Genomic DNA, 14,519 nt, shown 5'->3' on the forward strand with positions numbered 1-14,519 from the left:
AATCAATTAATCATTGGTTCTTGCTACTTTAAGTCGGTAAAATCTTGGAGGGAGAAAAGAAAATGAATAAAAATAAAAGTTGGCTTACATACCTTTTGCTACCCCATGGCAGCCATCCATATCTGCTGCCACTTTTTTTCCTGAAAAAAAGCTTGGAATGATGAATGCCTTGTTTGAGTCACTTGAGTTAGTGCACTCAAAGTTAGTTTGGATAATTTTTTTCTATTTTTTATGGGAAAAAGATGAATGGAAAAGGTAAAAAAATATCAAACTTTTTTTATAAATTAAAATTAACTTGTATACCCAACTTATAAAAATGTTAAATGAGAATAGATATAGTGTGATTCAATTAGCATCATAAGCATGTATCTTCTCATTTTTATTGCGCCAAATCCAATAAAAACATGAAAACTACCTTCAAGTTAGACGTGGATTCAATTTGTGTCTGAAATGGAACAAAACAAGCACTTACTAAAGCAGGCAGTAGATTCTCACCAACCCAATGTGCCCAGACTGCACAGTGACACTGGTAATCTGGTACCACACAAACTACTCACAGCAAAATAAAGCCAAAAGAGGGGCTTACTGATATTTTTACCAACATGAAACAAACTATAATTCTGACATCTGAGTATATTTCATAGCTCTGGCCTTGGCATCTTAGTTGCAAGATAAACCAACTAGCAGAGATGGAAACTGCCAATTGAAAGAACCACATACTGGATGCCTCAAAATAATACGCTAGTGCATTTTTTAATGGCCAGAAAAATAACTTGTGTAAATGACAAAACATATTCCAAAAAGATGGGTACAATATTTACTTAACTAATAAATAATCCAATAAAGTATTAATCAATATTTTGGCTAATACTTCTGTAAAATATGGTTTAGATTCAATGTCCTAGACATCTAAATGCTGGAGGAGCAACTCAAAATTTCTGCAAAGCAGGGAGATTAGATGATGAATCATGCGACTAAAACAGAGTTAGCAGATGGCTAACTAACATGCTTCTGTCAGCGTGTGCTCCTTCAATGATGTAGCTTAGAAGCTATGCCTTTTTCCAATTCCTAGAGCTTTGGGTGCTATGTCTAAAAGAGGGCCCAAAGCATTAGGTGCAAATTTTCTTGCAAATAAGAAGCAAAGGGAAGATGGCTGGTTATTATAAAGACATGTCTGATCTTGCAAAATTTTCTTGAAGAATTCCTCTTTGATGTCATCCTTCCCAAAGGTAGCTGGGTGAGCACCACCCCTTGACCAGTCCACATAAGTGAGGCTTCTATTTGCCAAAAGATGAGGAGTATTAATTGTTAACATTGTCTGAAAATAGTGCTCATCAACATAACATTTGTGTGGTTTGCAGAATTCTTTGAGCTTAGGATAGTAAGTATTGTCTTCAACTATCCTAAGAGCTAGTTCTCGGTTAATTTCAAACCACTGAGAGCCTTTTCGCCAGTCACTCATGTTGATCTCAGGTGCCATGTTTCCATCATACCGTCCTCTCCCATAAGGACCAGGTTCATCAACTGCACCCATAAAGCTATATCTTGAGCGTGCTATGTAAAGGTACACAATGCTGAAGTTTTGGAGGGGAATGCAGGACTCTGATAAGAGGATAAACCATTCATTTGAGATATCAAGCAATGCATTAGCCAGAAGTCTTCTTTCAGCATCACACATACTCATCATTCCCCACTCTGCCACCTGTGAAGGAGAAGGCTGATTAGAAATTTCTAAAAAAACACACACAATATTTAACCCTAAACCTATTCTTGGTCTAACTGTCACAACATCAAAAATGAAAACCATTGCACAATTCATTGAACATATCAAGGAGTGGGGAGTTGATATTTTGTTTGGTATTAGAAGCATATTCTCCCAATGAATTGGTGGATAATAAGAAAAACCATACAATAGCAGCATGTTTGATTGCTGAGTGTAAGTTATTTCATAATTTCCCCAAGCTTCTATGCATCACACACACACACACACCGCGATTCTGATGTCCCAGTTTTCTAGTCTAACAAATATCATATCATGAATTCCCAACCTTCCCCCCTTGTAATAATTTGCATACCATCCAATTTCAGAAACGTTTGTTTTATTTCCATTTGCCATCAAGAAAATCATAGACAACCAGTGTTATCTGCATTTCAATGTCCTCTTCTACTCTTCTAGATTATTTATTAAGTAGGCTTTCAAACCAAGTCTGATGATCACAAACCTATTACCAGCATTAATGACTCAATGCTATTTTTTGTAGTTTGTATAAATAAAATGCTGGCAAACTGAATCTATGAACCAAAAGTCTTCATTGATTATAATTTTAATTCATGAAAAGAATTTACAACTACAATAATAAAGTGTACAAAACCTATTAAAACATGCACACCTCACTGAATAATGATACAATAACTGTCAGCAGCTAATAACCACAAGTCAAAAAGTGTACGTAAATAAAACTAAAGGTGGTGAAAAATTACAACTGAAAAAAAGCTCTCTTTTAATAAATATGATAGCATTAATAAACATTGTTAACTGAAAAACTGAATTAGTCGTTCTACAACTTTTTAATTGCTACCTGTCATAAATTTGAGCAGAAACACAAAACTGCCACAAATTTTGTGTAGGAAATCGGTTTTGAACACTAGAGTAACCAAGAAAAAACACATTTAATAGCATGAACAAACAATTTATAAAGACTAAGGATAAGATCATGAACAAAGCATGAGCCAGAAACCCAAGGATCAAGAGGGAATAAAGGATCATCAAGAAACAATATGGAGTGAGGTACCTCAATGTCAAGAGTAGATGTGAGCAATTTCAATGATATGACAGTTTTTGCTCAGTGGTGTCATTTTGTTGGGGTGTGTGAAGACAAGAAGATCGATTAATTATTCCATTAGTTGCAAAAAGTTAATCAATTGGGCTAAGAAGTACTTTTTTGCACTATTACTGTGCAAGGCTCAAATGGAACAACCAAGTTGAGTCTGAATTTCTTTATAGAAGTTGTGAAACACATTGAGCAACTATGATATTTCTTTTATTAAGAAAATTCAAGTATATTTAACATCTCAAAAACTCAAATGAAATTATGAAAGTAACAAAACACTTATGCCCTAAAATAGAAGTGACACAACTAGGAACCTAAACATCAAAATGAATGACATCAAACAATGACTTGGCTTAAGGGTTGATATAGTTTGGAAAAGAGGCACAAACATTTTTTCCAAGATGACATGACTCACATTCTAATGATTGTAAATGGGATAGATAAGGAACCACTTTCTTCCATTTTGAGATTGTGCACTACACAAGATAAATTTTTATTATATATTTAACACTCATAGTAAATGAATATTTTTTAATATATAAATTATATTATTATTAAAAGTCATAATAAAAAAATCTTTGAATATATAAATAATCCTTTAGATTTATAATTAAACAATTTAAATTGTGATATAAGATTACTTTTCATTATTGACCATTTAAAAAAAATAGCTACTGAAATTCAATTTAAATAGAAATAACAGAGGATAGATTGAAAGAGAAATGCGGTTAAGAAAATCAGGTATACAAATTATGATAAAAATAAGGAAAATTTAGATGGTTGAGAGAGAAATTGTTTGGCTAATTGTAGTGCTAGTGTGTAAATTGCACCTCCAAATGAGATTAGAGAAAGAATATTGAAAATGTCCAATTGAGAGAGTGTGGAGAGTGAGAGTTTCTTTCTCCAAGTTGTGTATTCTAATTTATAATACAAGAGTGAGAGTTTATTTCTCCAAGTTGTGCATTTACTTGCATGTTTCATCTCTTCCACCGTGTATTTTACTGACATGTTTAGTCTCTATCTCCTATTGCTACTATCCTCGTGTCTTCAATCCATCGAGTTCATAAACCCTAGTTTGTGTATTTTGTCTTGCCATTGAGTGTCCAAGAGGACACCGTAGTTCGTCCCAAAGACTGCCAATCAGGCTACTATCTGAGTACCATTATTAGAGTCATTGCTACACAGCCACACGTGCGATTTTTTATAAGCAGCATTTGCCAGCGCATAGGGTTCATGCACCTCCTTTCCATTATCTGTTTGTTGTGTTGTTTTGAATAGATCATTGTATCAAATCATATTCAAAATTCAAGATTATGTTATTCTCTTCTCTCCTTTCTCTCTTAAAACCTTGTAACTTCAACACATTTCAACATTTGTTTGACATAAAAAGGCATGGGATCTGACCATCATTTAATATGACCTTAAATTAGCACCAAACATAAAATTCACAAAGGAATAGGATCTGAACATCATTTATTATGACCATAATTAGAACCAATCATAAAATTTCATAATAAATAAGGGTGGATGGGCTGAAACTTGAAACACCAACAAATAAATGGCATTGTCATGTCCTGTGGCTCAAAATATAGAATTTGGATGGAAAAACATGCCAATGAACAATTGAAAACATGGAAATCCATAAAGATAATGCTACTTTCCTGATGAATACATATAGCCCCTAACACCATGAGACATTTAAAGTCAAGTAACATAGAATAAAGCGAGATTATACCTGGCTTGGGATCTGTCTCCTGTAAAAGACTGATGATGGTGAAAAATCAGCATTATAAGATGGCAGCGAATGAACATAGATTGAATAAAGCCCCTCATGCCCTCTAAAGAACTTCTCCCAGAGTGGTGCCATTGGCAAGGGTCCCTTGGTCAAGAACATGAAGGCAATCTTGGGAGTTCTTTTAAAAGGATAACTCTTGATCCTTGGAACAAAAGAAGCTCGCCAGAAGAGTTCGGTGTCATTCATGGTATGCAGCAAACTGGATCGAGGCCTAATCCAACTTTCTAAGGTTGCCGGCTGCTCAAAGCAAGGCTTAAACGAAGACTGAACCAAAGCCACATTATGAATACCAAAATGCCTAATCATGTACATGCTAAGAAACGAAGCACCTAGGCCAATAACCAAAAAGGCCAAGAAGAACTGCAGAAGTCTCAAAGGGAAGGGCCTAGAGGGAGTAGTCCTAAATCCAGCAGGGTCCTTCCCTTCCTCCAACCTAGACTGCATGGTTTTTCCTCTGCTCTCTACCAATCAAACTTAGATTCTTAGTACTCGTGTTCCTTCACACATAATCAAATCTCACAAACACCTCATACGCATAAAAAACCTCAGTTTTCAATGCACAACCAAATCAAAACAAACGTGTCACACTATTCTAATTTCTACCACATGGGCCATCCTTCCTTCTTCGTTGGGAGAACTGATCACAGCCCATATCAAATAACAGATCAAAACACCAAACTAAGCACGAGATCACATCAAATAACGTAAGAAAATCAGCTCCCCTTAAAACCAACAATGTTCATACCGTTCAAAAACCAGAAAATTAAGAATTTTGAACAAATCCAAACTTTGGTTTCCCGTTTTCTCGGAAAGGGTGGAAATGGCATTGAAGGGTGGATTAGAGAGGGAAGAAAAACAAGAAACAATAAGCAGAGAAGCGTGAGAAACGCATTACCATGATGCCATGTTCAAAAACACAGTTCAATCAATGGCAAAGAAAGAAGTTTGAGGAACAAAGTGGAGGATCCCTTCACACTTTTCTCCCTTACTCTTGAATTGCGCCAGATTTCAATGGAAGTGGGTATTGTGCGACCTCTGCAATCTCTACTCTTTCATTCTCATCACTGTGTTAAAAACGTGCTAAGTGGTGGTGTTTCTAATTTTTCTCTTTCTGTTTTGTTTTTACTTTTTAGGCTTTGAATGAAGCCCCAGTTAAAGGAAAGTTGAGACGGGTACTCCAAGGAGAGAGAGAGAGAGAGAGAAGTAGCATGATTGGTATTATTAACCTAAGATTGAGTTTCATTTCATAGATTTTTGTCTGTTGCTTTTTTAGTTTAGGTTGTTGCTGTCGTATTGGGTTTGGTTGGGTTCGGCCCACATCATTGCCGTTGGTTTCTTGTGTCAAAATTAATGCATGTACAATGTAATATTTTAGAAACTTATTTGATATTTTTATTATTATTTTCATTTTTTCCTTTTTTTATATTATCTATTATATTACTAACCAGTGTAAAAATATATCATTGTTCCAAGTGAAATTGTATTTGATCTCCTTTAAATAAAATCTTAAATCCAAGTTTTGTAGATAACAAAATATGATTAAGAATAAACACCTTAGTATAGATAACTAGTGATATTTTTTAATAGAGATTAGTCATTATTAAAGTTAATAAATATTTTACATCAATATTATCGTAATAAAAAAAATATTATTATTCAGTGAGTGGATTAACTTGCAGTAGCATAAACTTGTTCTAACTTAAACAATTTTTTATTTTGATTCTTAATTCAAATATTTTAAGAGAATTCATATAATGTTATTCGATTCAAATAAAATTATCTCTTGACATTACATGAACTGGAATAAATAAAAGTGGACTTAATCTTTTAAGTAAAATATTAGTTTTGAATCTCACAAATAAAAAAACATTAAAAAAAAACTTATTAAAGTTTATCAATCCAAATTTTCAAAAAATTAGACATCAACAAAAAATTATAAACATTTCACAAATATAATAAAACAAATAAAATTGCTGCTGCAAGTTAATCACTCTTTTTTATCTCTCTAAATCTAAATGTAACTTAAGGTAGCACAAACATTTGTTTTTATCCACATTTATGTGGTTTATTATAGATATAAATACACGTGCCAGTGATTTCATGTAGATCGTTATGTGTGTTGTTAGAATTTTCTACAAGCACATGTTAATTGTAGAAAATTCCTCATTATACCCATATTGTAGAGTATTGTAATGTGATTTTCTTAATTGTTTTATTTCATTAATTTGTCATTTGATGAATCCAAGTTCTTTGGGGATGGGGCAGTTTCTAGAGAAAGTAAATTGTTGAAGGGTCAGTGTAGGGTTTTCCTTTGATTCTTGTTGTTTTTGTTTCTTTCTGAGCATTTTCTCCCAATCATATTGTTTCAAGGTAGAATAATTCGTGGACCACCAGACTTTTTCAGTCCATTAAGTATTCACCAGATTATTCTTTTCCTTTCCTTCAACGTTTGGATGGTGGTGATGATGGCAACGTTCAACTTAAGATTCTTGATAAAAACGGCCACAAAATTATTTGCTTGTTCGTTAATTAATTCTTGAAGTATGCCCTTTCTAAAAGTAGGCGTAAGTGTCTTTAGAATTTTTGTAAAATGAAATTACAATATGTTTCACTATTTTAAGGCAAGTATCGTTTAAAATTTCGCCTAAAATTTAAAAATATAAATATTCTTAATTTTAAATGCCATTTTACTTTATTAATATATTTTATTTTAATAAAATATTAAAAGATGAAAAAATAAATAGTTGACGTGTTTATTTTTCTTTTTATTAAATGATACAAATTTAAAACAAAATAAAGACTCTCTTTTTTATCAATAGACTCAATTATTTAAATCTACCAATTTCAAGTTTATAGGGTTTTGATTGATATTTTCCTTATCTGGTTTATTCATTAAGAGAAAAGAACATTGACTAATCCGGATTTCACTCAAAAGATAAAAAAAATTGACAAAAAATTATTTAAGTCAAGAATCAAACTCAAATATTATCTAAATGATTCAATTTTAACTTCAACATATTAATTATTAATTATTTATGTTTAATCACTTTGTTAAAGAAAAAAAAGGTTTACATTGATATCTCATAAATAATTTATATACTTTATTTAATTAAACTCATGTCTTGAGTGGTGCATTAGCCCTAATAATAATAAAGATTAATTTTTTTATTAATTGAAATTGTTCCATATATAGAGATATGAATTTTATTACAGGAAATTTAATAATTCAATGTGACAGTATCATATCAATTTTTGTAAAATAATTATTATTAAAATTAACATAAACTTATCATACAGTAAGTTGTAGTTAAATGATAATGTAAAATATAACTTGTTTTCTGATATTCAAATTATAGACATTATATTCAAGATTTTGGTGTGACGAGAATTTTATTTTTCAAGCACTTTTAAATAGGAACTAAAAAAATGATCTCTAGTTAGAAATTGAGTCATATGATACTTGCAATATTTGCTGTAAGGTTTGTCATAGCTTAGATGTTGGTGATTAAGAAATGATGGGATTCAAAAAATATTATGCAAATAAATATTATGTTATATTATATTATATTGATAAAAAAAGACAAAATTTGTAAGAAGATGAAAAAAAATATATGGAATCATCTTTTTATATAAATTTAATTCTCTTTTGTAACTCGTGCTTTTATTGTTTGGTTATAGGGAATTATGTTTTTATTTGTTACGCTTTCATGAAATGTAAAAATTGAATTTTATGGAAAGATAAGAGCAATATGGAATGAAATATTTTCATGGAGAAAATGTTTAATTTTACTATTGACTTCATGAAAATAAAAAAAGAAGAAAATTATATTAGAATTTAGTAATGGTAACTAAGCAAAAATGACTATGTGCTGAAAATTTCAAGTGATGAAATGGCATCTCCATATGTATTATATATACTTTCGAAATTATATATTATGAATAAATGGATAGATTTTTGTATTGAATGGAGTTATTGATACATAAATATGTATTTTCATACACCCTACTTTTTTACATTTATTCTGTTTTCCAAACTTACCCTTATTAAAGTTTTTCTTTTAAGAGTAAAAATATAATTGATGAATTTTTTTAGTAATATGTTTAATAAATAAATACTATATTTCATTACTCTAGATATTACAAAACTAACACTTGAGAAAAAATATTTTTTATTTAGAAAAATATTGAATATATTTTTAAAATAAAATAGAAACATAACAAACAAACAAAATAAAGATAGAAAGGGAAGTTCATCCATTTCCTCTCTTTCTAGTTTATATAATAACAACATGATAGATTGTGACTTTTTATTTGTATTGATCAAAATACAAAAAACAATTCAGGTGTGTAAATAATCAAAAGGGTCCACAATTCTACATTTTGTAGTTCCCTAGCTTGAGTGTGTGATGCTACCACTAGTCTGCATGAAACCTAGCAACTTATTTGTACAAGGCTGAGCGAGCTGCTGAGGTTTCTGCATTTCTTCAAGTGGTTGGTACAAATATTTTTCTTTAGTCTCATGAATTTACAGTGTTGCTTCAGCTTCTGCCTAACGATGCATGTGCTTCTTCCTTAGAAGTCCTCTAGTATTATTGTCAATAAATACATTGCAGGTATATTTATCAGGGAAAAATGGTTATAGATACAATGTTTGATTGTCAAACTAGAAATATCTGAAATTAACAGACATGTCATGTCATGAGACAGACAATGTCATCACTAGTTTACAAATGTTTCCTTTCTTCTTGTATTGACCTGAATATCTTGGCAGCTGTTTCACTTGCTGTTTTTGGATTGTGAGGCATAGCTTTGATTACTCGTGGTTGTTGTTCAACCTGTGTGTTTGTATCTTCTGATTGCCAACATGTTGGTGCCAAAGGAAACAAAGGAAGCGCTTCTCCACTTACCCTCTTGGAGGGACTGCTAGCTGTGCTTCTATGCAGTTCTTTATCTTGCAGTGAGTGATGATAAGTTGAAATGTTTCTTGGCATCACTTGACTTGTGGGGCTTGACATGTTAGATGAGCTTTGGAACAGTATGGCAGAATTGACTTCACCCCATGAGTGGTGATTTTCAGGACCATTAGATTGCCCCATTTGCTCAACAGCTGAAGCTGATATAGAAGATGGATGATTCATGAATGATGGTGGTAAGAACTGGGGTAAAGATGAACCAGAAAGGATTCCAAGCTTTTGGTGAGAACTTGGAGCAAGAGCTGCATCTGAAGAAGCATCCTTGCTTAGAGGATTGAAGCTCACTGTGCCACAAGAACCATATATGGGTGCCATGAAGCCTGCATTTGGAGGGCATGGCCATATGATTGGTTTGTATACTAGGCCTTCAGATGGGGACATGACAGGAACTAGCCACTGGTTCCCAGGTGGGGGGTAGACATAGCTTGGCGACTGTTTGGAATTTGAATCTGCAGAGGCTAATGCAGGGTTTCCTAAATGATGGCCATAGTTTGGCAGCTGATTAGCATGACCTTTGGTTGTGTTGCTGATACAAGGAATGGGAATCTTCCCAACTGCGCTGTTTGTAGCCTTCTCAGCAGTATTGACCTTCACAGATTTATTGTCAAGTTTAACAACTGATGATGGTTTTTGGCTGGCAAAGTCAGATTGAAACTTCTTGCTTGTGGATGTTTTTGGTGGTGGCTTGTTAAGTAAAAGGTTATCTTCAAGCAATACATGGGGTGAGCCTGCTATTAATCTTTGCACCTGCTTACAAGAAATGATTTAGTTACTTCTCATATTATGATGAGTGAAATTAAGGTGCATATATTTAATAGAACAAACAGTCAAGAAGAATATCTAGTCTGGCAATTACCTTTATCAGTCTATGCAACTCAAACACTTGCTTGACAAAGATTTTCTGTTGACTGAATAGAGCAATGTTCAGTATCAGGTCCAAGTAGGGATCAAAATACAAAAAAAAAAAAAGACAATTTTAAAAAATGAAGTGACAAAAAGTGAGCACATCAAGAAATAGTTCACTAGATTCAATCTGCATTAAAATTTGAGAAATGCAAGGCTGTAGGTTTGGAGGATGAATCTTGTCAGAGATTAAGTAATGGAGGTAGACTAATGAAAAATTGAGGTTTGGAACTCTTTTTCCTTTAATTCAAATGAGGTAAGGTGACTAATATTTAAAAAGTCTAGTTGATGCAAGCAGCACTAAAATTCATAAGTGACTTGCCCAAAGTAGGTTGTTTATAGTCCATACTTTCAAACCAGAAATTATAAGACATGTTATAATGCATGTCATGGATATTCAAAAAAATTAAATTGAATTTTGGTCTGTGGATTTCATCTATCACTATATAAGATTTGGCAATGGTCACTACTTGTGATGTTGAACCATCTACATCTGTAAGTTACTGTGTTATTTTGTTGTATAAAGGTGAACCAAAATACAATGGATCACATAGAAAACCATGCACTAAAAGTTTGTCAGAAACTTAAAGAGATTATCTGTAAACAATAACAAACTCAGCATAGTTCAGTTGTAAATTTAAGTAGCTTAACAGAAAGAGAGAAAGGCCATTTAACAAACACATATTGCTAGACAAATAAACTTACTTAATGATAGTTCTTCTGACTTTCCAAAATTGTTGTTCACCTATAGCTCCTACAACATTGTCAGGGGAAATATCCATAGCCAATGTACATTCTGAGTTAACTTTACTTACAGCATCAGAATGCCTATATGTCTCCTCATCTTCATTCATGTCTACCTTGTCCAGGAAGCACCTTCTACCAATTTCTAACTCACCAGCACATTTGTGTACATCATTAGCTGTTGGCTTCTCAATGTGATGGTCCCTTGAGTTTACTTGGTCCTCAAAAACTGCAAGCTCTTCATGTGTACGGACACTGCTACCTTGCGATGTTTTCAAGCTATCTATTAAAATACTTCTCTTTTCTTCCTTCAAAGATCTATGCTCTTTATTCATTGATTTAGAATTCTTACCTTTCACCAATGAGATTAATGATGCATCTGTCATGTCACCAAAACCATCTAATGAGTGAGGAAGCACTTCCTCTGGCTTCTGACCATTTTGACTCACTTCAGTATGATCCTCCATCCGGTTCTTCCCATATTGTGCTGACTTCAGGTCTACAGCACCAGGTGAATTCACCTTTCTAAATGAATTTGGACTTTTAAGCGAACCGCTCAAATTACTATGAGAAAGTTTGTCTTCATCTTTAAAATTTTGGATGATGCTACAGGATGAGTTTTTTCTATGTGCAGAACCACAAGTTATAAAAGTATCTTCGCCATCAAGTGTTCTCAGAGAATTCTTACTATTAATGAAATCATCTTGCTGAAACAAATCACGTTTACCGGTCAATGACAATGAGAACAAGAAGTTTAAATTTGGTAATTTGTAGGTTTCTTTGCTTCTCACTCATGACTCACCATGAATTTGGTTAAGTTAGTCTTTCTGGAATTATAGGTTTGACTCTTCTCAGCCAGAATAGAAGGCATGCTAGAGGTGCAAAATTGGATGCTTTGATTGCTACTGATCTGCAGCAGTGTAAACATCAAAAATAAAAATAGCTGCAAAGGATCAACAAAAAAACTTATTTTTAAAGATATGTAACTATGATCACATATGTGTTTATGTATGCTGCTAAGTGCTCCATGCTTTCCCCTGAAGAAATGTGAAAAACAAAAATAAGGGAGATAGAAAGCAGAACTACTTGAGGGTTAAAAGATGGTACAACCACTTCCCTTTCCTTGCTTTCATAAGAAAAAAGAGTGATATTTATGATACAAAGATCAGAAACATAAATATATAAGGGAGCAGGAACAGATAGGTATTTGAGAATAAGACTAAGAAAAATTGTTAAAAGAAAAGAGGTATGTCATTGTTGATACAATTATGTGCTTCCTTTGAATACCATTTTAAGAATACTTCAGTAGTATTTTTTTTTTTATCTCTATACTTGAATTTTGTTAAACTTCCAAGTTTGGTTATAATGTCTAGTACTATCAGAATTCATAAAAGCTTCATTCAAGCTTAATACTTCTATCAAAAGCCTATACTCTATATAGCTTATGAAAGAGATAGAAATAGGAAAAACAAGCCGAGTTACGTTCTAACCATCTATGAAAATAAGACAAAGATAAAAAGGGTACAAGAATGATTAGTTGCAAAAATTTAAAGAACTTCACTTGACTCACGTGGCTAGATGATGTAGGGCCTGTGTAGTTTCTGAGCGGAAGTGGAAACAAGGATGCTGATCCTGGTGCAAAATTTTGAGAAGGGAGGCTGAATTGTTCATAGAGTGCCATCTTATTCCTTGGGGGTGCTTTTGGCCCTCCTCTCTCTGCATCCTTAACATGCAACCTTGGAAACATTGGGCTAATCTCCTTGTCCTCTTCAATTCCCCCACTCATCCTATTCATCATTCTATGCACTAACCACTTGCAACAACTTCATATCTCTGCCAATTTCACAAAACACACTTTTCATTCCTCTCATACAAAATTGCTAGCCGAGTATGTTTTTGTCAGTAGCAAAAAACCACTTCAGAAGTACCAGAAACTCAAATCCACATAACAGAAACAAGTTCTGTTGAGAAATTTAGCTAGAAAAAAAAAATCCAACCCTATCAAAATAAGTCAATCAATCCACAAGCAATTCATGGTGCATTAGCACATACAAAAAAAAAGGATTAACCAGCTTCAAAGAAACAGTTTTTCTGATTGTACATTATTAACAAGCTAAGGAAGAGGACCACATCATAAATGAGAGCCAAAAAACATAAATTCACATGTACCTAGTTCTCAAAAATTTAACTTTTTTAGCTGAAAACCAATGATAACCGAACAACAACAAACTTAGAAAAGCATAAGAACCAAAATGAAGATTAGTTAAACCGTAAACAAGGACATCAAAGGAAAAACTCTAGCAAGTACAAAAGAGATATGATAGATTATTTTTTAATAAAAAGAAAGAAAGAAAGAAAGTTTGAAGAAAGATAGATAGATTCAGTAGGAAAACAAGGCCACCATGAAACCATGAGGGCATCACCAATAAAAAATTTGAAGAAAAAGTGAGAGCAAAATAAACTTGGAAGGCAATATGGGGTAGCTAGGGACCTAGCAAATTAATGTGAAATAATATACCCAATGTTTGTAGAGAAAGTAGTGTTCCCGTTTGAGTATGAAATAGCATCAATAGCAATAGCATTGTTGGCGAGTGATGATGACCCTACCATGTTGTTGAGTTGATGAGGAAGAGTTGGAGGCAAAGAGTATAAGAGGGATCGGAGAGTAACATGGCACAATGAATGCGGATGATTGGAGACAGAGGCAGTGACCGAGTCTCTCTTTCTTTCAATTCATTTGCATGCACTGCGAAGTGCAAGGCAAGGCCAAAGGGTAAGTCAGTGCATGGTTACCACACGTTGCATTTTCGCCAATCTTTCACAAAAAATCCGTGTCCTCGTGTTTTAGCATTTTTTAAAGTTTTCACACACACAAAAGTGCCACTCCTGCTCCTACGTGCGTGCGTGCATGCCACCCTCCAATCTTGTCGGGTTTGCATCCCAATCGCGATTGGTTCAACTTCGTTGATGAGGAAATTACATAGATTGTGGTTGATTTATTTTGTAGTAGTAAATTTTTTTTCTCTCTTTTTACTAACATGTGATTAATTTGGCTTAAGAAAAACATGCAGTTTTAATACGGATATTATTTGGTCTTAGACACGTGAGTATTCTCCTGCTTAGGTGGCTGACAGACACATGGAGTTCCTTACCTTATTTTAAAAAATCCTTCATTTCAATTCCTTTTTCTTAAAAAAATATATCTTAAATGTTCTCAATAATAATAGAATTTTCACTTATCACACAACTGAGAACTAAAGGTGTGCTATGTAA

At 33.2% G+C, this 14,519-nt stretch overlaps 2 protein-coding genes across 5 annotated transcripts; both read right to left on the reverse strand.

Annotated features, from left to right (window-relative positions):
- Positions 1–563: 563 nt before the first annotated feature.
- Positions 564–6,161, reverse strand: LOC100793448 (glycosyltransferase BC10). The gene is made up of 2 exons (XM_003529694.5): positions 4,567–6,161; positions 564–1,702 (listed from the first exon to the last, which is right to left on the reverse strand). Exons 1-2 carry the CDS (start codon positions 5,068–5,070, stop codon positions 1,043–1,045), a joined length of 1,164 nt encoding a protein of 387 aa, XP_003529742.1. The 5' UTR covers positions 5,071–6,161; the 3' UTR covers positions 564–1,042.
- A 3,037-nt stretch (positions 6,162–9,198) lies between these two features.
- On the reverse strand, positions 9,199–14,056 carry LOC102663657 (ELF3-like protein 2). Of its 4 annotated transcripts, none has more exons than XM_006582973.4 (7): positions 13,765–14,055; positions 12,817–13,079; positions 12,049–12,156; positions 11,599–11,953; positions 11,208–11,508; positions 10,456–10,507; positions 9,199–10,346 (listed from the first exon to the last, which is right to left on the reverse strand). In XM_006582973.4, exons 2-7 carry the CDS (start codon positions 13,042–13,044, stop codon positions 9,351–9,353), a joined length of 2,040 nt encoding a protein of 679 aa, XP_006583036.1. In that variant the 5' UTR covers positions 13,045–13,079; positions 13,765–14,055; the 3' UTR covers positions 9,199–9,350. The 4 variants fall into 4 exon arrangements, with proteins under 4 accessions (XP_006583036.1, XP_006583035.1, XP_006583034.1 ...); XM_006582972.4 differs by having other exon boundaries at positions 11,208–11,529; XM_006582971.4 differs by having other exon boundaries at positions 11,208–11,953; positions 13,854–14,056.
- Between the last annotated feature and the right edge of the window lie 463 nt (positions 14,057–14,519).

This window comes from Glycine max, chromosome 7 (genome assembly GCF_000004515.6).
Source record: "Glycine max cultivar Williams 82 chromosome 7, Glycine_max_v4.0, whole genome shotgun sequence".
NCBI classification, from domain to species: domain Eukaryota; kingdom Viridiplantae; phylum Streptophyta; class Magnoliopsida; order Fabales; family Fabaceae; genus Glycine; species Glycine max.

Excerpts from the sequence above, each read along its gene's own strand:
- LOC100793448 (XM_003529694.5), bottom strand. The coding sequence starts at position 5,070 with ATGCAGTCTAGGTTGGAGGAAGGGAAGGACCCTGCTGGATTTAGGACT. Across the intron at positions 1,703-4,566 it reads GGAGACAGATCCCAAGCCAG|GTGGCAGAGTGGGGAATGAT; the intron begins GTATAATCTCGC and ends TCTCCTTCACAG.
- LOC102663657 (XM_006582971.4), bottom strand. The coding sequence starts at position 13,044 with ATGATGAATAGGATGAGTGGGGGAATTGAAGAGGACAAGGAGATTAGC. Across the intron at positions 12,157-12,816 it reads GCCCTACATCATCTAGCCAC|ATCAGTAGCAATCAAAGCAT; the intron begins GTGAGTCAAGTG and ends ACACTGCTGCAG. Across the intron at positions 10,347-10,455 it reads AGTTGCATAGACTGATAAAG|GTGCAAAGATTAATAGCAGG; the intron begins GTAATTGCCAGA and ends TCTTGTAAGCAG.